The sequence below is a fragment of the Entelurus aequoreus genome, linkage group LG16 (genome assembly GCF_033978785.1).
Source record: "Entelurus aequoreus isolate RoL-2023_Sb linkage group LG16, RoL_Eaeq_v1.1, whole genome shotgun sequence".
NCBI classification, from domain to species: domain Eukaryota; kingdom Metazoa; phylum Chordata; class Actinopteri; order Syngnathiformes; family Syngnathidae; genus Entelurus; species Entelurus aequoreus.
This window is the reverse complement of record NC_084746.1, coordinates 5,439,262-5,462,364: the sequence shown is the minus strand read 5'-3', so window position 1 is coordinate 5,462,364 and position 23,103 is coordinate 5,439,262. Positions and strand designations below refer to the sequence as shown.

At 36.7% G+C, this 23,103-nt stretch overlaps 1 protein-coding gene across 14 annotated transcripts in view; it reads left to right on the top strand.

The window, feature by feature from the left end:
- The window catches only part of LOC133631554 (receptor-type tyrosine-protein phosphatase F), a 595,429-nt gene that overhangs the window by 545,720 nt on the left and 26,606 nt on the right, over nucleotides 1-23,103 (top strand). For all 14 annotated transcript variants that reach the window (XM_062023872.1, XM_062023869.1, XM_062023867.1 and 11 more), the window contains 4 exons: nucleotides 1,573-1,670; nucleotides 5,863-5,986; nucleotides 10,916-11,091; nucleotides 20,117-20,236. In XM_062023872.1, the coding sequence (XP_061879856.1) occupies nucleotides 1,573-1,670; nucleotides 5,863-5,986; nucleotides 10,916-11,091; nucleotides 20,117-20,236 (518 nt within the window). The remainder of the gene's footprint in view (nucleotides 1-1,572; nucleotides 1,671-5,862; nucleotides 5,987-10,915; nucleotides 11,092-20,116; nucleotides 20,237-23,103) is intronic.

Below are 23,103 nucleotides of genomic sequence, written 5' to 3'. Positions count from 1 at the left end.
GCCGCGCTAGCCGCCGACCTCACCTTGACTTCCTACGTCTCCGGGCCGCCAAACGCATCGGGTGAAGTCCTTCGTCCTTCTGCCGATCGCTGGAACGCAGGTGAGCACGGGTGTTGATGAGTAGATGAGGGCTGGCTGGCGTAGGTGGAGAGCTAATGTTTTTAGCATAGCTCTGTGAGGTCCCGTTGCTAAGTTGCTAAGTTAGCTTCAATGGCGTCGTTAGCACAGCATTGTTAACCTTCGCCAGCCTGGAAAGCATTAACCGTGTATTTACATGTCCACGGTTTAATAGTATTGTTGATTTTCTATCTATCCTTCCTTCTATCCTTTATTTTTTTGTTTCTATATGCAGTTAAAGCACGATGCTATCACGTTAGCTCGTAGCTAAAGCATTTCGCCGATGTATTGTCGTGGAGATAAAAGGCACTGAATGTCCATTTTGCGTTCTCGACTCTCATTTTCAAGAGGATATAGTATCCGAGGTGGTTTAAAATACAAATCCGTGATCCACAATAAAAAAAGGAGAGAGTGTGGAATCCAATGAGCCAGCTTGTACCTAAGTTACGGTCAGAGCGAAAAAAGATACGTCCATCACTGTCTCTCAAGTCCTTCACTGTAATGTTCCTCATCTACGAATCTTTCATCCTCGCTCAAATTAATGGGGTAATCATCACTTTCTCGGTCCGAATCTCTCTCGCTCCATTGTAAACAACGGGGAATTGTGAGGAATACTAGCTCCTGTGACGTCACGCTACTTCCGCTACAGGCAAGGCTTTTTTTTATCAGCGAGCAAAAGTTGCAAACTTTATCGTCGATTTTCTCTACTAAATCCTTTCAGCAAAAATATGGCAATATCGCGAAATGATCAAGTATGACACATAGAATGGATCTGCTATTCCCGTTTAAATTAAAAAAAATCATTTCAGTAGGCCTTTAAACACTGACTTTTTGCAGTGTAGAAGATGAACTTTTTGAGGCCTTCGTTTGTGAACATGCATAAGACAAGTTCCCAGCGGTGTGTTTAAAGTCAAGACGAAAGCCGCGGAGGGTGGGAATATGCGCTCGCAGATTAGCAATAAATCAGCCAATAACTCGGCGATGAGACAAAAACGGGTCGGGGGGGTTGTTTGAAAGTAATCCAGGCCGAGCGCTCCAGGCTGTGCCGAAGCAAAGTCTATTGTAAGGAGAGATATTCTCAAAGAAATGACTCCTGTCGGGTGACCAGTCACTAACCCTACACACATACACACACACATCGTCCTCGTGAAATAGGAGTGTGACTGATCCGTTGAGACTTGCGGGTTCTCGCTCTGATCACACCTCTCTCGCCAGAGCGAGGCCTGCTCTCCAGCCTATACTTCCACAGGAGCATGCTCACGCCCAGCTCCCCCCCCCCCCACAACCCCACGCCACATTCACTTGGCATGACCACGCATCACCAAATGTCATGCGGCGCCACCTCATGGCCCCCCCTTCCACCCCCCCCAAGTGCCACTCATCGTCGACGCTGACGTCATTTTCGTTCTCGTGACCTTCGGTCGACTCACCGCCCTCTCCCGTTGCTTCTCCCAGGGATGCGAGAGCACCCGCCCATACCCGTGGTGGAGCTGGCTGACCACATCGAGCGGCTGAAGGCCAACGACGGCCTGCGCTTCTCCCAGGAGTACGAGGTAAGAACCCGCCCTTGATGCCAATGCAGTGCTTTCCAGCGCATACATGTGTGTTTTTTTGTCAATAAGTAAACAAAATAAAATAAAAACTAGAACAGCCTAATAGCTACAACTAGCACACATATATCTAAAAGCTTTTTTGAAAAGAAGGGTTTTGAAGCCTTTTTTAAAAGCATCCACAGTCTGTGGCGTCCTGAGGTGGTCAGGGAGACAGTTCCACAGACTGGGAGCGGCGGAGCAATGTTTATTTATATAGCCCTAAATCACAAGTGTCTCAAAGGGCTGCACAAGCCACAACGACATCCTCGGCTCAGATCCCACATCAGGGCAAGGAAAAACTCAACCCAATGGGACAATGAGAAACCTTGGAGAGATGTGGGGACCCCCACCCCCCCCAGGGCGACCGGTGCAATGGACGTCGAGTGGATCTAGCATAATATCGTGAGAGTCCAGTCCATAGTGGATCTAACATAATAGTGTGAGAGTCCAGTCCATAGTGGATCTAACATAATAGTGTGAGAGTCCAGTCCATAGTGGATCTAACATAATAGTGTGAGAGTCCAGTCCATAGTGGATCTCACATAATAGTGTGAGAGTCCAGTCCATAGTGGATCTAACATAATAGTGAGAGTCCAGTCCATAGTGGATCTAACATAATAGTGAGAGAGTCCAGTCCATAGTGGATCTAACATAATAGTGTGAGAGTCCAGTCCGAAGTGGATCTAACATAATAGTGTGAGAGTCCAGTCCATAGTGGATCTAACATAATAGTGAGAGAGTCCAGTCCATAGTGGATCTAACATAATAGTGAGAGTCCAGTCCATAGTGGATCTAACATAATAGTGTGAGAGTCCAGTCCATAGTGGATCTAACATAATAGTGAGAGAGTCCAGTCCATAGTGGATCTAACATAATAGTGAGAGAGTCCAGTCCATAGTGGATCTAACATAATATTGTGAGAGTCCAGTCCATAGTGGAGCTAACATAATAGTGTGAGAGTCCAGTCCATAGTGGATCTAACATAATAGTGTGAGAGTCCAGTCCATAGTGGATCTAACATAATAGTGTGAGAGTCCAGTCCATAGTGGATCTAACATAATTGTGAGAGTCCAGTCCATAGTGGATCTAACATAATAGTGAGAGTCCAGTCCATAGTGGATGTAACATAATAGTGTGAGAGTCCAGTCCATAGTGGATCTAACATAACAGTGAGAGTCCAGTCCATAGTGGATCTAACACAATAGTGTGAGAGTCCAGTTCATAGTGGATCTAACATAATTGTGAGAGTCCAGTCCATAGTGGATCTAACATAATAGTGTGAGAGTCCAGTCCATAGTGGATCTAACATAATAGTGTGAGAGTCCAGTCCATAGTGGGGCCAGCAGGAGACCATCCCGAGCGGAGACGGGTCAGCAGCGCAGAGATGTCCCCAACCGATGCACAGGCGAGCGGTCCACCCCAGGTCCCGACTTTGGACAGCCCCCTTTGAGCGATATTTCCCGCATCTACTTTATTTTAGCAATCAAGAATATTTCAGTTGTTTTTATCCTTCTTTGTGGGGACATTGTTGATTGTCATGTCATGTTCGGATGTACATTGTGGACGCCGTCTTTGCTCCACAGTAAGTCTTTGCTGTCGTCCAGCATTCTGTTTTCGTTTACTTTGTAGCCAGTTCAGTTTTAGTTTAGTTCTGCATAGCCTTCCCTAAGCTTCAATGCCTTTTCTTAGGGGCACTCACCTTTTGTTTATTTTTGGTTTAAGCATTAGACACCTTTTTACCTGCACCCTGCCTCCCGCTGTTTCCGACATCTACAAAGCAATTAGCTACCTGCTGCCACCTACTGATATGGAAGAGTATTACACGGTTACTCTGCCGAGTTCTAGACAGCACCGACACTCAACAACAACACATCATTTGCAGACTATAATTACTGCTTTGCAAAAAATATTTTTAACCCAAATAGGTGAAATTAGATAATCTCCACGGCACACCAGACTGTATCTCACGGCACACTAGTGTAAAAAAAAAAGTATCAGCCACAGGGGATCGTTTTTTTGTGATCGGCATTGAAAGACATGAATCAGCATTGGCCGATCACATACTTTTTCCGGTAAAGCGACCGATACTCATAGGTGCATCTCTAGTTGACATGTTAATGATGACCAGTGTGATGATGGAGTAAAGTGTTAGTAGTAATAATAGTACATAAACAGCAATCTGCCAGCATCATGTTCCCTCCCAGCACGCCCGGTTATCGTAGGCCACCAGGAAGTGGCAAGCGGCCCGACTCCGTTTCCCTCCCCCACTACGAGTCATTCCAAGCCAGGAAAGACCACCTCCATGGCCCAGCAGATGGTTGCTGGTCCCAGCGGCAGTTTGTGGCACTATGTCATTGTCACGTTTGCCCTTTGCTCGCCTCACGCCTCAGGGCCATTTAAACTGATTTCAGGTGTTTTTATTTAGACAAAATTGTTTGATCCACTCAACGTCCATTGCACCGGTCGCCCAGTCACACTATTATGTTAGATCCACTATGGACTGGACTCTCACTATTATGTTAGATCCACTATGGACTGGACTCTCACTATTATGTTAGATCCACTATGGACTGGACTCTCACACTATTATGTTAGATCCACTATGGACTGGACTCTCACTATTATGTTAGATCCACTATGGACTGGACTCTCACTATTATGTTAGATCAACTATGGACTGGACTCTCACACTATTATGTTAGATCCACTATGAACTGGACTCTCACACTATTGTGTTAGATCCACTATGGACTGGACTCTCACTATTATGTTAGATCCACTATGGACTGGATTCTCTCACTATTATGTTAGATCCACTATGGACTGGACTCTCACACTATTATGTTAGATCCACTATGGACTGGACGCTCACTATTATCTTAGATCCACTATGGACTGGACTCTCACTATTATGTTAGATCAACTATGGACTGGACTTTCACACTATTATGTTAGATCCACTATGGACTGGACTCTCACACTATTATGCTAGATCCACTATGGACTGGACTCTCACTATTATGTTAGATCCACTATGGACTGGACTCTCACTATTATGTTAGATCCACTATGGACTGGACTCTCACAATATTATGCTAGATCCACTATGGACTGGACTCTCACAATATTATGCTAGATCCACTATGGACTGGACTCTCACAATATTATGCTAGATCCACTATGGACTGGACTCTCACACTATTGTGTTAGATCCACTATGGACTGGACTCTCACAATATTATGCTAGATCCACTATGGACTGGACTCTCACAATATTATGCTAGATCCACTATGGACTGGACTCTCACACTATTATGTTAGATCCACTATGGACTGGACTCTCACAATATTATGTTAGATCCACTATGGACTGGACTCTCACAATATTATGCTAGATCCACTATGGACTGGACTCTCACAATATTATGCTAGATCCACTCGACGTTCATTGCACCGGTCACCCAGGGGTGGGGTCCCCACATCTGCGGTCCCCTCCAAGGTTTCTCATTGTCCCATTGGGTTGAGTTTTTCCTTGCCCTGATGTGGGATCTGAACCTAGGATGTCGTTGTTGCTTGTGCAGCCCTTTGAGACACTCGTGATTTAGGGCTATATAAGTAAACACTGATTGACTAATTGATTGACTTAGTACGGTTATTGGTTGTACAGAAATTGTCATTCAATTATGAAGTAAAAGCTTCAAACTTAAAGAAGTGGAGGAATGTGCGACAAAAGGTGTTTGGGAATCAGCCAACATGTTTCAGCAGCGAGTCCAATCGATGCGGAATAACAAAAGACTCTGACACGATCGAGCCGAGGGGGTCGGGGACGGTGGGGACGCCGTCTCACATCCCCAGCCGATCAATACGTATGCAATCTAACTTCTTCTTGGAGACAAATGGCATTGGGCGTAAAGGGGGATGGGATGGGGGGTTGGGCATTGTTAGGGAGACGAAATGAAAGGACTGGTGCTTATTCCTCCTGCATGAGATGTTTCAGCACAGTGAAATATCAAGTGAAGCTTGGACAGAATGAAGGCTGTCGTCAATGCGTCCTGTCAGGGTCGGACATCGTTCACCACTTGTCTGTTACGCGCCAGACGTACTGCTCCTTTTTTTCTTACATCCTTAAGTGTTCTTTATGTCCTCTCCGCAGTCCATCGATCCGGGCCAGCAGTTTACTTGGGAGAACTCTAACATGGAAGTGAACAAGCCAAAGAACCGCTACGCCAACGTCATCGCCTACGACCACTCCAGAGTGGTGCTCACCTCCGTGGACGGTAAGGACCACGTCCCTTCACACACTCCACCCCGGAGACCTCGCTTCGATTACTGACTTGAAGTGCGGACGCCGTTTGTGAGCTTCGATAAATACAGTCGTGCTCATAAGTTGACATACCCTGGGAGAATTTATGATTTCTTGGCCATTCTTCAGAGAATATGAATGATTACACAAAAACCTTTCTTCCACTCATGCTTAATGGTTGCTATTTATTGGCAAACAACTGTGTTTACTCTTTTTAAATCAAAATGACAAAAGAAAGTACCCAAATGACCCCGATCAAAAGTTTACATACCCCAGTGACTTTGATCTGTTTACATGCACAAAAGTTGACACAAACAGGTTTGAATGGCTAATCAAGGTTCCAATCCTCACCTGTGACCTGTTTGTTTGGAATTAATGGGTGTGTATAAAAGGTCAGTGAGTTTCTGGGCTTCTGACAGACCATAGCATCTTTCATCCAGTGCTGCACACATGTTTCTGGATTCTGAGTCATGGGGAAGGCAAAATAATTGTCAAAGGATCTGCGAGAAAAGCTAATTGAACTGCATGAAACAGGAAAGGGGTATAAAAAGATATCCCAGGAATTGAGAATGCCAATCAGCAGTGTTCGAACGCCGATCAAGAAGTGGAAAATGAGGGGTTCAGGTCGACCGGCAAAGATTTCAGCCACAACTGCCAGGAAAATTGTTGGAGATGCAAAGAAAAATCCACAAATAACTTCAGCTGAAATACAGGACTCTCTGAAAAATTGTGGCGTGGCTGTTTCAAGATGCACAATAAGGAGGCACTTGAAGAAAAATGGGCTGCATGGTCGAGTGGCCAAAAAGTTCAATTTTGGTCTCATCACTCCAAATGACTTTGTTCCAGAAGTTTTGAGGCTTGCCTCTGTGCTGTTTGGCGTATAGTAAGCGGGATACTTTGTGACATTTGCGCAGAAATGGCTTTCTTCTGGCGACTCGACCACGCAGCCCATTTTTCTTCAAGTGCCTCCTTATTGTGCGTCTTGAAACAGCCACACCACAATTTTTCAGAGAGTCCTTTATGCATTCACGCACAGCACAAAACGTTTGGCGGACAAAATGAGACGCGGACGGAGTGTCATAAAACACGTCTTTCTGTGGCGGCGTCGGAGAAAGTTGTACATGTAAACAAAGTACGATGAGTTCAAGGATCGCTGAAATTAGTGGGACAAAGCGGTGCTTGTCAAATACTCTCATCGGTGAAGCATGTTTAACATAAACACTGGGATGTCTAACAATTAAGAAGGTTTGTTCTTCCACAGAAAATATATTAAAACAAAACATACCTTTTTTTCTTCATCTTTTTTCATTTTCACACATCTCTGAAAGAGGTCCAGGGAGCCACTAGGTTGGCGCTAATGCTAGGTTCACACCAACGGCGCTTTGACGGCGCTTTAAAGCGGCATGCAAAGCGGCGTTAAAGCGTAACAAAGCCTGATTAAAGCATGAGGGTCGTAATGGATGGTGGGAAAGCTTGTAGTGAAGCGGGACATGCGGCAAGTTCGCCAAAATTTTTTAAACGGTTTAAAAAAATTTGGCGCTCTGTCAAGGATGGAATAAAGCGCCGAGAGCGTATCAAAGTGTGACAAAGCCTGACAAAGCTCAGCAAAGCTTGACTCAAAGCGTAGGAAAGCTTAACAGATCTTGGTTCAAAGCGCGGATCCCAGTCTACAACTACAAAGAGGAAGTGACTGTGATATTGACTAGTGACATTGAATATACAAAATAAAAGAAATGCCTTTTATTGTCAACTAGCATAAGAAATGAAAGATAGATATTTATTAAGATGACAAAGAAATAAAAGAAATGAAGATATAAAACATAGTAAATAATAAACATAATATAACGAAAAAAGAAGAGAAATTGAAAAAATACATGAATATAAAACATAATAAATAATAAACATAATATAACGAAAAAAGAAGAGAAATTGGAAAAATTAATGAATATAAAACATAATAAATAATAAACATAATATAACGGGAAAAAAAGAGGAATTGAAAAAATAAATGAATATAAAACATAATAAATAATAAACACAATATAATGAAAAAAGAAGAGAAATTGAAAAAATAAATGAATATAAAACATAATAAATAATAAACATAATATAATGAAAAAAGAAGAGAAATTGAAAAAATTAATGAATATAAAACATAATAAATAATAAACATAATATAACGGAGAAAAAAAGAGGAATTGAAAAAATAAATGAATATAAAACATAATAAATAATAAACATAATATAACGGAAAAAAAAGAGAAATTGAAAAAACAAATGAATATAAAACATAATAAATAATAAACATAATATAACGAAAAAAGAAGAGGAATTGAAAAAATAAATGAATATAAAACATAATAAATAATAAACATAATATAACGGAAAAAAAAGAGAAATTGAAAAAATAAATGAATATAAAACATAATAAATAATAGACATAATATAACGGAAAAAAAAGAGGAATTGAAAAAATAAATGAATATAAAACATAATAGATAATAAATAATAAACATAATATAACGGAAAAAAAAGAGAAATTGAAAAAATAAATGAATATAAAACATAATAAATAATAAATAATAAACATAATATAACGAAAAAAGAAGAGAAATTGAAAAAATAAATGAATATAAAACATAATAGATAATAAATAATAAACATAATATAACGGGGAAAAAAAGAGAAATTGAAAAAATAAATGAATATAAAACATAATAAATAATAAACATAATATAACGAAAAAAGAAGAGAAATTGAAAAAATAAATGAATATAAAACATAATAAATAATAAACATAATATAACGAAAAAAGAAGAGAAATTGAAAAAATAAATGAATATAAAACATAATAGATAATAAATAATAAACATAATATAACGGAAAAAAAAGAGAAATTAAAAAAATAAATGAATATAAAACATAATAGATAATAAACATAATATAACGGAAAAAAAAGAGAAATTGAAAAAATAAATGAATATAAAACATAATAAATAATAAATAATAAACATAATATAACGAAAAAAGAAGAGAAATTGAAAAAATAAATGAATATAAAACATAATAGATAATAAATAATAAACATAATATAACGAGAAAAAAAGAGAAATTGAAAAAACAAATGAATATAAAACATAATAAATAATAAACATAATATAACGAAAAAAGAAGAGAAATTGAAAAAATAAATGAATATAAAGCATAATAAATAATAAACATAATATAACGGGGAAAAAAAGAGAAATTGAAAAAATAAATGAATATAAAACATAATAAATAATAAACATAGTATAACGGGAAAAAAAGAGAAATTGAAAAAATAAATGAATATAAAACATAATAAATAATAAACATAATATAACAAAAAAAGAAGAGAAATTGAAAAAATAAATGAATATAAAACATAATAGATAATAAATAATAAACATAATATAACAAAAAAAAAGAGAAATTAAAAAAATAAATGAATATAAAACATAATAGATAATAAATAATAAACATAATATAACGGGAAAAAAAAGAGAAATTGAAAAAATAAATGAATATAAAACATAATAAATAATAAACATAATATAACGAAAAAAGAAGAGAAATTGAAAAAATTAATTAATATAAAACATAATAGATAATAAATAATAAACATAATATAACGAGAAAAAAAGAGAAATTGAAAAAATAAATTAATATAAAACATAATAAATAATAAACATAATATAACGAAAAAAGAAGAGAAATTGAAAAAATAAATGAATATAAAGCATAATAAAGAATAAACATAATATAACGGGAAAAAAAGAGAAATTGAAAAAATAAATGAATATAAAACATAATAAATAATAAACATAGTATAACGGGAAAAAAAGAGGAATTGAAAAAAGAAATGAATATAAAACATAATAAATAATAAACATTATGTAACGGAAAAAAAGAGAAATTTAAAAAATAAATGAATACAAAACATAATAAATAATAAACATAATATAACGAAAAAAGAAGAGAAATTGAAAAAATAAATGAATATAAAACATAATAGATAATAAATAATAAACATAATATAACGGAAAAAAAAGAGAAATTGAAAAAATAAATGAATAAAAAAAATGTGTGGAAAACAGTATACTGAGTTTTTCACATTTTTTTTAACTTATTTGTTTATCATATTTCTCTTTTTTTTATTACATTATGTGTTTTAATCTGTATATAATAAAACAAAAAATAGAAATCAAATAAATAGATAAATCTAAAAAAATGTGGGGAAAACTTAGTATACTGAGTTTTTCACATTTGTTTTACTTATTTGTTTATGTGTGCGCACGCAATTTATTCATCAAATTCACAAAATAATAATCACAGCATCTTCCAAATTGCACATAAGTACATAACAATATCACATTTCAAAGTCATTACTACAAATTAATGTTCATAATGTTCATGACACATTAACTCCAATGCACAACAGAGCTTGATAATCGTGTCAGAGCCTGATTCAAAGCGTCAGGATCGCATCCAAGCATAATAAAGTTCAATAAAGCGTAATAAAACGTATCAAAGCGGCATCAAATCGTGAGGAACGGTAATTCGTCCCCCCAAAGCGGCAACTAATTTGTATCAGAGCGTATCAAAGCATAACATTACTTCGGAGATCGGGATATTCGTGGAAAAATTGACAAAAATGACGGCGCCGTTGGTGTGAACCAGGCATAAAGAGCCGCGGGTTGCTGACCCCCAGCCTAAAGCTAGCCCGAACCCTAACCTTGAACTGTCCGTGACAGCCATGACATTATGTCCTTCACAAGTGTATGTCAACTTTTGACCAGGACCGTAGTTCTGCCTCACGCTGAATTGGAGAGCAGACAAAATGTCGCCGCGATTGTCAACGATGTCCTCGCTCTCGTCTCAGCTGTCCCCGGCAGCGACTACCTCAACGCCAACTACATCGACGGCTACAGGAAGCAGAACGCCTACATCGCCACGCAGGGCCCGCTGCCTGAGACCCTCAGCGACTTCTGGAGGATGGTGTGGGAGCAGAGGTCCAGCACCATCGTCATGATGACGCGACTGGAGGAGAAGTCCCGGGTAAGGAAGTCATCGCCTTGTGGTTAGAGTGTCCGCCCTGAGATGGGTAGGTCGTGAGTTCAAACCCCGGCCGAGTCACACCGAAGACGATAAAAATTGGACCGATTACCTCCCTGCTTGGCAGTCAGCGTCAAGGGTTGGAATTGGGGGTTGAATCACCAAAAGTGATTCTCGGGCGTGGCTGCTGCTCACTGCTCCCCTCACCTCCCGGAGGGTGAGGGTGATGGGTCAAATGCAGAGGTTAATTAAGTTAAGTTAAAGTTAAAGTACCAATGATAGTCACACACACACTAGGTGTGGCGAAATTATTCTCTGCATTTGATTCGTCACCCTTGATCAGAGGTGAGGGGAGCAGTGAGCAGCAGCGGTGGCCGCGCCCGGGAATAATTTTTGGGGTAATGGGTACAATCTCATACTTCATGTTCACTCTTTCTTAACTCTTTTTCTTCTACTTTCTTCTTCCTTTTTTTCCCCTTTTTCTTCTCCTTCCTTCTTGTTTCTTCCTATTTTCCTTCTCCTCCTTTTTCTTCGTCTTCCGTCTCCTTCCTTCTTCTTTCTCTACTTTTCCTTTCGTCTCCTCCTTTTTTCTTCCTTATTTTTTCTCCTTTCTTCACCTTCTTCTCCATCTCCTTCTTCTACATCAGGGGTCACCAACCTTTTTGAAAGCAAGAGCTACTTCTTGGGTGCTGATTAATGCGAAGGGCTACCAGTTTGATACACACTTAAATAAATTGCCAGAAATAGCCAATTTGCTCAATTTACCTTTAACTCTATATTATTATTAATAATTAATGATATTTACACTTGATTGAACGGTTTAAAAGAGGAGAAAACACAAAAAAAAAAATGACAATTAAATTTTGAAACATAGTTTATCTTCAATTTCGACTCTTTAAAATTCAAAATTCAACCGAAAAAAAGAAGAGAAAAACTAGCTAACTTTAATCTTTTTGAAAAAATTAAAAAAATAATTTATGGAACATCATTAGTAATTTTTCCTGATTAAGATTAATTTTAGAATTTGGATGACATGTTTTAAATAGGTTAAAATCCAATCTGCACTTTGTTAGAATATATAACAAATTGGACCAAGCTATATTTCTAACAAAGACAAATCATTATTTCTAAATTTTCCAGAACAAAAATGTTAAAAGAAATTCAAAAGACTTTGAAATAAGATTTAAATTTGATTCTACAGATTTTCTAGATTTGCCAGAATAATTTTTTTGAATTTTAATCATGATAAGTTTGAAGAAATATTTCACAAATATTCTTCATTAAAAAAAAAAACAGAAGCTAAAATGAAGAATTAAATTAAAATGTATTTATTATTCTTTACAATAAAAAAAATAAATTTACTTGAACATTGATTTAAATTGTCAGGAAAGAAGAGGAAGGAATTTAAAAGGTAAAAAGGTATATGTGTTTAAAAATCCTAAAATCATTTTTAAGGTTGTATTTTTTCTCTAAAATTGTCTTTCTGAAAGTTATAAGAAGCAAAGTAAAAAAAATAATGAATTTATTTAAACAAGTGAAGACCAAGTCTTTAAAATATTTTCTTGGATTTTCACATTCTATTTGAGTTTTGTCTCTCTTAGAATTAAAAATGTCGAGCACAGCGAGACCAGCTTGCTAATAAATAAATAACATTTAAAAAATAGAGGCAGCTCACTGGTAAGTGCTGCTATTTAAGCTATTTTTAGAACAGGCCAGCGGGCTACTCATCTGGTCCTTACGGGCTACCTGGTGCCCGCGGGCACCGCGTTGGTGACCCCTGTTCTACAGTGTTGTTCTAAGCCCGGGGTGTCCAAAGTGCGGCCCGGGGGCCATTTGCGGCCCGCAGCTAATTGTTTACCGGCCCGCCACACATTCTGGAATTACTATTGTAAAAATGAAAAAGAACATTAAAAAAAGTGGAATGAGGTGAAATCTAACGAGAAAAAGTTGCAATGTTGACACAAAAGCTGCCATGCAGGCTTTTTTTTTTCCTTTTGTCTTTCTATATTTTTCTTTTTTTGCCATTGCTCAAAAAAAAAAAAAGACAAAAAAATCCATGTTATAACGAATTATTTTCAGGGTTCAAATTACTTCAAATATTTCACTTTAAAATGTTTTATGTGGTAAATATTGCATATATTGTGTAGTAGCCATATAAAAACATCAAAGTTTTCTTTGACAAAAGCGCATAAAACAAACAAAATAAGTAGGGATATCCGATAATGGCTTTTTGCCAATATCCGATATGCCGATATTGTCCAACTCTTTAATTACCGATACCGATATCAACCGATACCGATATCAACCGATATATACAGTCGTGGAATTAACACATTATTATGCCTAATTTGGACAACCAGGTATGGTGAAGATAAGGTACTTTTTAAAAAAATGAATCAAATTAAATAAGATAAAGAAACTAGTAATTAATGAAAATTTGTAAAATTAACTGTTAAAGGTTAGTATTATTAGTGGAGCAGCAGCACGCACAATCATGTGTGCTTACGGACTGTATCCCTTGCAGACTGTATTGATATATATTGATATATAATGTAGGAACCAGAATATTAATAACAGAAAGAAACAACCCTTTTGTGTGAATGAGTGTGAATGAGGAGGGAGGTTTTTTGGGTTGGTGCACTAATTGTAAGTGTATCTTGTGTTTTTTATGTTGATTTAATAAAAAAAAAACGAAAAACAAAACAAAAACGATACTGATAATAAAAAAAACGATACCGATAATTTCCGATATTACATTTTAACGCATTTATCGGCCGATAATATCGGCAGACCGATATTATCGGACATCTCTAAAAATAATAGTTCCAGCATAAAATGGACAGATATATCTGAAGTTGATCTCGTAATTTAAGTGTTGAAAGTAAAAGAAAAACCTAATAAAAATGTATCACTTTATGAGTGGGGCACCTTTTGGATCCCAAATATATTTAGTGATTTTTTATTTATCTTTTCACTGTGATTACTCAAAAATATGAAATAATTAAAATCAATAGTGTCCTGCATTATTGATCTTTTAGGGCTCTAATTACTAAATACTGCATAATTCAGTTTTACTATAAAAAAAACGAAGTTGTTTTTGACAGAAAAGCCATAAAACATTTTTTTTAATTTGTATTACTTTATATCAACTTGAAGTTGATATAGAGATTTACTGTAAGCGTTAAATAATTTAAAAAATAATAATAATCTGACTTATTTTTAACATTTTAATGACTGAGACTCTTTATGGTCCCCGGGACCCCTAAAGGTAAAATAAATACAAATTGCATGTATTTTGTTATGGTTTGAAAATGAAAAATATCAAAATGGCCCCCACATGCTTAAATTTGTCCGTGTGCGGCCCTCAGTGGAAAAAGTTTGGACACCCCTGTTCTAAGCAATACACAATCAATCATCCATCCATCCATCCAATAAATACAAAATCATCAAAAAGGTGCATTATTATTAGAGATGTCCGGTAATGGCTTTTTTGCCGATATCCGATATTGTCCAACTCTTAATTACTGATTCCGATATCAACCGATACCAATATATACAGTCGTGGAATTAACACATTATTATGCCTAATTTTCTAATCGATTAGTTGTTGCAGCCCTAGCTGCAACTAACGATTAATTTGATAATCGATTAATCTGTCGATTATTACTTCGATTAATCGATTAATAATCGTATAAAAGAGACAAACTACATGTCTATCCTATCCAGTATTTTATTGGGGGAAAAAACAGCATACTGGCACCATACTTATTTTGACTATTGTTTCTCAGCTGTTTGTACATGTTGCAGTTTATAAATAAAGGTTTAGTAAAAAAAAATAAAAATGTGTTTTTTATTTTAATTTAAAAAAAAAAAACTGCGCATGCGCATAGCATAGATCCAACGAATCGATGACTAAATTAATCGGCAACTATTTTAATAATCGATTTTAATCGATTTAATCGATTAGTTGTTGCAGCCCTAGCTGCAACTAACGATTAATTTGATAATCGATTAATCTGTCGATTATTACTTCGATTAGTCGATTAATAATCGGATAAAAGAGACAAACTACATTTCTATCCTATCCAGTATTTTATTGAAAAAAAACCAGCATACTGGCACCATACTTATTTTGATTATTGTTTCTCATCTGTTTGTACATGTTGCAGTTTATAAATAAAGGTTTATTTAAAAAAAAAATAAAAAAAATGTTAAAAAAAAAAAAACTGCGCATAGCATAGATCCAACGAATCGATGACTAAAATAATCGGTAACTATTTTAATAATCGTTTTTAATTGATTTAATCGATTAGTTGTTGCAGCCCTAATGTTGACCAGTGCCTCCACACCGAGCGCCTTTTTGTAAAACGCCGACATTTTGCAGTAATCCGCCGTGCGCTCAGGCGTTGGTGTTCATATTTGTGTCTTTTACCGTCTGAACTGATGGCGTAGATGTGAGGCGTGCACGGTCCTGCATGACGTGAGGCGAGGAAACAGATGACGCTGCAACCTGCTGTGTGTCTGCACGGTGACATATGCCAGGGCTGACTTTAAACTGCAGATATTCATTCCAGTCCTGACCGCTAATCCATATGGACTTTTCTTTTCCTGCAATGTCCTGTCCTGTCGCCAAGGGACGACATGAAATCATCTCAGGGCGTTTAGAATCCCACCGCATTTTGTTGTTCATCTATTTGCGGGCACAAGGCGGAGACAGGGAGTATCCAAAAGTCAGCTTAGTGCTGCCGTATCAATAGATGGATAGATAGTACTTTATTGATTCCTTCAGGAGAGTTCCCTCAGGAAAATTAAAATTTCCAGCAGCAGTGTACAGAATTGAGATATATATAATTTAAAAAGTAAATAATAAATAATGGGGGTATATGTCGACCTACTGCTCCCCCTCGGGTTACCTCAACGGCATTGTTGATATGAATTTGATCTGCAGACACGTTTTAAATAGAGATGTCCGATAACATCGGCAGGCCGATATTATCGGCCGATAAATGCTTTAAAATGTAATATCGGGAATTATCGGTACTGGTTTCTTTATTATCGGTATCGGTATCGTTTTTTATTTTTATTAAATCCACATAAAAAACACAAGATACACTTACAATTAGTGCACCAACCCAAAAAACCTCCCTCCCCCATTTACACTCATTCACACAAAAGGGTTGTTTCTTTCTGTTATTAATATTCTGCTTCCTACATTATATATCAATATATATCAATACAGTCTGCAAGGGATACAGTCCGTAAGCACACATGATTGTGCGTGCTGCTGGTCCACTAATAGTACTAACCTTTAACAGTTAATTTTACTCATTTTCATTCATTACTACTTTCTATGTAACTGTTTTTATATTGTTGTACTTTCTTTTTTATTCAAGAAAATGTTTTTAATTTATTTATCTTATTTTATTTTATAAATTAAAAAAAAAAAAGACCTTATCTTCACCATACTTGGTTGTCCAAATTAGGCATAATAATGTGTTAATTCCACGACTGTATATATCGTATCGGATGATATCGGTATCGGTTGATATCGGTATCGGTAATTAAAGAGTTGGACAATATCGGAATATCGGATATCGGATATCGGCAAAAAGCCATTATCGGACATACTGTTGTTAATCATAACAATAATAATCAACAACAATCATAGGACAGACTAAATAACTGCGTCCCACCGGGTGATGAATATTAAGCAAATTAAATAAATCATTAAATTTCAATTAATTAAAAGGGACAAGCGGTAGAAAATGGATGGATGTTTTCGAATGTCAATTTATTGAATTGTTCATTTATTTGATAAAAATCTGAAATTAAGCCATTAACGTACCATATTTTCCAGACTATAAGGCGCACTTGAATTTATTTTAAATTTTTCTCAAAACTGGACAGTGCCCCTTACAACCCGGTGCGCCTGATGTAAGGAATAATTCTGGTTTTGCTTACCGACTTCGAAGCTATTTTATTTGGTACGTGGTGTAGTGATAAGTGTGACCAGTAGATGGCAGTCAAACATAAGAGATACGTGTAGACTGCAATATAATGGCAGTCACACACACACGAGATAAGTCAAGTTAACAACATGAAAATTTTATATGTTCCGTTGAGAATATAGAACATTACACACGGCGCTCAAGAATCTATCAAAATGTTTTAGTAGGACTTTGGTAAGCTATGAAGCCACACCGCTTGATGGGTTGTACTGTGCTTCAACATACCAGTATTATTATGGTGTGTGTATAAAATAAGACATATTATCTGGTGTTTTGTTTCGCAATATTATCCAAAAGCAACTTTTCTTACCTTCTGGTACCTGCTGATCTGTATTTGGGATCTCCATAAGTCCTGAAAAATTACACGCGTCCGCCTTTACAGTCCGTGCCGACACCGTAGTCGATAACCTTCTTCTTTTTCTCTATCTTCTTGTTATGGGACATTCATCCTCCTCTGTTGCCATTTCTTAAAAAAAGTAGTGTAAACTTCTTACTTATATCTGTCAGTAAACTCGCCATGAAAGTGCTAAAACATACCGGTGTAGTCCAGTCCATAGTGGATCTAACATAATAGTGTGAGAGTCCAGTCCATAGTGGATCTAACATAATAGTGAGAGTCCAGTCCATAGTGGATCTAACATAATAGTGAGAGTCCAGTCCATAGTGGATCTAACATAATAGTGAGAGTCCAGTCCATAGTGGATCTAACATAATAGTGATAGTCCAGTCCATAGTGGATCTAACATAATAGTGTGAGAGTCCAGTCCATAGTGGATCTAACATAATACTGAGAGTCCAGTCCATAGTGGATCTAACATAATAGTGAGAGTCCAGTCCATAGTGGATCTAACATAATAGTGATAGTCCAGTCCATAGTGGATCTAACATAATAGTGTGAGAGTCCAGTCCATAGTGGATCTAACATAATAGTGTGAGAGTCCAGTCCATAGTGGATCTAACATAATAGTGATAGTCCAGTCCATAGTGGATCTAACATAATAGTGTGAGAGTCCAGTCCATAGTGGATCTAACATAATAGTGTGAGAGTCCAGTCCATAGTGGATCTAACATAATAGTGAGAGTCCAGTCCATAGTGGATCTAACATAATAGTGATAGTCCAGTCCATAGTGGATCTAACATAATAGTGTGAGAGTCCAGTCCATAGTGGATCTAACATAATAGTGATAGTCCAGTCCATAGTGGATCTAACATAATAGTGATAGTCCAGTCCAGGGGTCACCAACCTTTTTGAAAGCAAGAGCTACTTCTTGGGTACTGATTAATGCGAAGGGCTAGCAGTTTGATACACACTTAAATAAATTGCTAGAAATAGCCAATTTGCTCAATTTACCTTTAACTCTATGTTATTATTAATAATGAATGATATTTACACTTAATTGAATGGTTTAAAAGAGGAGAAAACACGAAAAAAAATGACAATTACATTTTGAAACATAGTTTATCTTCAATTTCGACTCTTTAAAATTCAAAATTCAACCGAAAAAAAGAAGAGAAAAACTAGCTAATTCGAATCTTTTTGAAAAAATTAAAAAAATAATTTATGGAACATCATTAGTAATTTTTCCTGATTAAGACTAATTTTAGAATTTTGATGACATGTTTTAAATAGGTTAAAATCCAATCTGCACTTTGTTAGAATATATAACAAATTGGACCAAGCTATATTTCTAACAAATCATTATTTCTTCTAGATTTTCCAGAACAAAATTTTTAAAAGAAATTCAAAAGACTTTGAAATAAGATTTAAATTTGATTCTACGGATTTTCTAGGTTTGCCAGAATAATTTTTTTGAATTTTAATCATAATAAGTTTGAAGAAATATTTCACAAATATTCTTCGTCGAAAAAACAGAAGCTAAATTGAAGAATTAAATTAAAATGTATTTATTATTCTTTACAATAAAAAAAAAAAATTACTTGAACATTGATTTAAATTGTCAGGAAAGAAGACGAAGGAATTTAAAAGGTAAAAAGGTATATGTGTTTAAAAATCCTAAAATAATTTTTAAGGTTGTATTTTTTCTCTAAAATTGTCTTTCTGAAAGTTATAAGAAGCAAAGTAAAAAAAATTAATGAATTTATTTAAACAAGTGAAGACCAAGTCTTTAAAATATTTTCTTGGATTTTCAAATTCTATTTGAGTTTTGTCTCTCTTAGAATTAAAAATGTAGAGCAAAGCGAGACCAGCTTGCTAGTAAATAAATACAATTTAAAAAATAGAGGCAGCTCACTGGTAAGTGCTGCTATTTGAGCTATTTTTAGAACAGGCCAGCGGGCTACTCATCTGGTCCTTACGGGCTACCTGGTGCCCGCGGGCACCGCGTTGGTGACCCCTGGTCCAGTCCATAGTGGATCTAACATAATATTGTGAGAGTCCAGTCCAATCAGGTTATATAAATACATATTTAAAAATAATAAATAATGCTATTATTTATTAATGTATTATTTATCTATAATTACAATACTATTACTTCTTTATTTTCAGTATTTATTTTTGAATTTTTTTTACATTCAATCATACACACAACAACTGAAATAATCTATATATGTCTTTGTAGCAGTAATAAAGTGTTTAATTTTGACAGGTACTGTACCTAAACAATGCAGGATGCCCGGTGGGGTACATTGTAGTGTTTTGTACAATAATGTGCAAAAAGGCATGTTTGGATGAGTTTGGTGTTGAAAAAGCGCATCAAACAATGGCAGGCGCTCACAAATACACACAAAGTCTTCTCACAAGCTGTCCATATTTTCACTTCCTGTGTAATAATTGCCATCAGGCCACCTGGCAAGGAGCTCACGGGGAATGATCAGAGGCTGCGAAAAGACAAAGTGGCCTTTTTCAAGTGTGCTTCACGTGGACGTGGTGGCCGCTTCATCTTTTAATGAGACCCCGCTGCGACCCCTCCGACGTTCCCTCCCCGTTAATAAGCGCCGCGCTTTCTGCAAGCCGCACTCGCTTCTGACAGCTCGCCTCCTCTTTCTGTTGACCCGCCAGGTGAAGTGCGACCAGTATTGGCCGTCGCGAGGAACCGAGACCTACGGGATGATCCAGGTCACCATGCTGGACACGGTGGAGTTGGCCACTTACAGCGTGCGCACTTTCGCGCTCTACAAGGTAATCAACTCTTCAATGTAGATAGCCCAAAAGCTCAACATTACCACCGTGTTTGACTCCACTGAGTTTTGTTTTACTTCAAAGAGTTCCAATTTGTACTTGGTCACAAGTAGGGATGATGTTTGATAAGAAATTATCGAGTTCGAGCCCATTATCGAATCCTCTTATCGAACCGATTCCTTATCGATTCTCTTATCGATTCCAGATAGGTTGTTGTATATGGAAAAAAACACAATATTTGGTTTAACAAAAGCTCACTTTTATTTTATAAGAAAAAAATAAAATAAAAAAATATTGACTGTTACCCCCCTAAAAAAAAAAAAAAAAAAAAAAAAATATTGACTGTTGTTACCCAAAGTATATTAAGTGGGATTTTTCAGAAAAACAAATATATTACAGTAACACAAAAACAACCTGTCTCTGTGATCACTAAAGGTGTATAAATAATAATATAGTGTTAAATAAAATCAGTCCCTTGAGCACAAATCTGAAAATAATACAGCTCTCCAAAAAGTGCACTTCTGCTGCTATTGGAACATACTAACTACACACACAGACAGACAGCTAACAAACAATCCAAGACGTCTAATAAAATTCCAAAGCAGATTAATCCATTTAGGCTCTTTTTTGTTGTTGATCTTGCTTTGTCTTTTCCTATCTTTACGTTTGTCTTGCACTGGACTGTTATTTTTTATTTTTTAAACTGAAATACACACAATGACAAATGTATAAGCTATGTGATTCAATTAACATACTGAAATTTAATACACAACATGTAAATATTAGCTTCACACAAATATACAGTACTATCATCAAACAAATACTTCTGAGTGTTGAAACTATTTCGATGGTGGAAATATACGACTGGCAGTCATTTTAAGTCCTCAAAACATCCATTGAAACAGTGCACAAAAATCGTTTTTCAATAAACATCTTACTATCAAATTTAACCACTTTCCACCTTAATATTGAGTTACATAAACAAGTTAAACAGTTTACTTACAGACTTATCTTTTCCAAGGCTTGTAAGAGCTAACACAACTTGTCTACTTCTCAATTGTCTCATGAACTGAACTGACGTCGCCAACCCGGAAGTGCCCAAACTAATGACGCATAGTATTTTCATATCGCCACAAGGTGTCAGTAAGAGTCTACAATCAAATGGGCATAACATTGCCGTCCCACAGGGCATTTCCTGTGGGAAGGGATTCGTTCCCAGGGATTTCGAATAAAGAACCAACTCTTTTTCTTTACTATAGTGGCCTCGATAACGGGAACCGGTTCTCAAAAAGGGATTCGAGTCCATGGAATCGGTTCTTTTCTTATCGAACAACCGGGAGAACCGGTTTCGAACATCATCCCTAGTCACAAGTATGATTAGGTGTCGCAAAAATCATTTCTGATGGGTTTTGCAACTTTAGAGGCATGTTTTTTTCATTGAATTTCAAACTATACGATCTTTACCGTTTTGATCTTAGGGCCCACTCAATTATTAACACAAATTAATCATCTTAATTTGTACATGTAAGCGTTGTGTACTTGCTGTCAGGTTCAAACACTGATGACATCTATTAAACAAGACAAGAGGCAAAGAATTAAACAGAGACAGAATTCAATTTGGACTCAATATATTGAGGAGAGTCGCCCGGACATTGTATCCTTCTACAATCTCCAGTATGCCTCCTTCTTTTATTTTGGACCCTCCCCGACCACATGGCCACGGCTGTTTCCAAAGGACAAAGGTCGCAAAAAGTTCACAGAAAAGGTCGTAAACAATTCACAGAAAAGGTCAGTTCAAAAAGAGTTCGTAAAATAGTTCAAAAAGAGGTCCATAAAAAATAGTTCAAAAAGAGTTAGTCTGGAAATTGGGCAGATCCTGTCATCTCTCCTCTTTGAAGTCGTTGGGCGAGAACAACATCCTTCTGTTGATTACCATACATGAGAGAAAACAGAACACCCTTCATGTGGCTCTCCCCCTTACACGGTGGAGTTTTACGAGCCTTACTTTTGGTAGGCCTCAAAGACAGCCCCTGTCCTTTTGCCTGGAACTCATTTTCAAGTTTTTTGTGACAATTTAGAAACAATTATTCTAACACTTGCGGTCTCACAGATCCACACGCTGGAAGCCAGTTGCGCAGAGTTGACAAGGTTTAGTGGGTTTTTAAAGCTCTCCAATAGCTGCGTTCCTTCAGACTTTTCAGTCGCTCCAATCCTCCTCTTCCTCCTGCACCCGGCCGCTCACTGCTAAAGACAACAGATGATTAGATTAACACGTACCACCTGTGAAATCTAATCACCTGCCAGCTGTGTCTCGCCGTCAGCACATGCCCCTCCCCTGCCCGAAGGTGCTCTCCCTCAGCACCAACAGCCAGCGCCACAGTACAGTATTCCAGAATACCAATATTTTGATACCGGTATCAAAAAGATTTCGATACTTTTCGGTACTTTTCTAAATAAAGGGGACCAGAAAAAATTGCATTATCGGCTTTATTTTAACAAAAATATCTTAGGGGACATTAAACATATGTTTCTAATTGCAAGTTTGTCCTTAAATAAAATAGTGAACATACAAGTCAACTTGTCTTTTAGTAGTAAGTAAACAAACAAAGACTCCTAATTTAGCTGCTGACATATGCAGTAACATATTGTGTCATTTTCCATTCCATTATTTTGTCAAAATTATTAAGGACAAGTGGTAGAGAATTAACTATTAATCTACTTGCCACCGGTACTTTTCAGGGGCGATATAGTACAGACTATGATTCATCAGTATCGCGGTACTATACTAATACCGGTATACCGTACCGTAGTCCTGGGCATGACGTTAAAGTGCATCCGGCAGTGGAGGCTCCTCTATAGGGTCTACC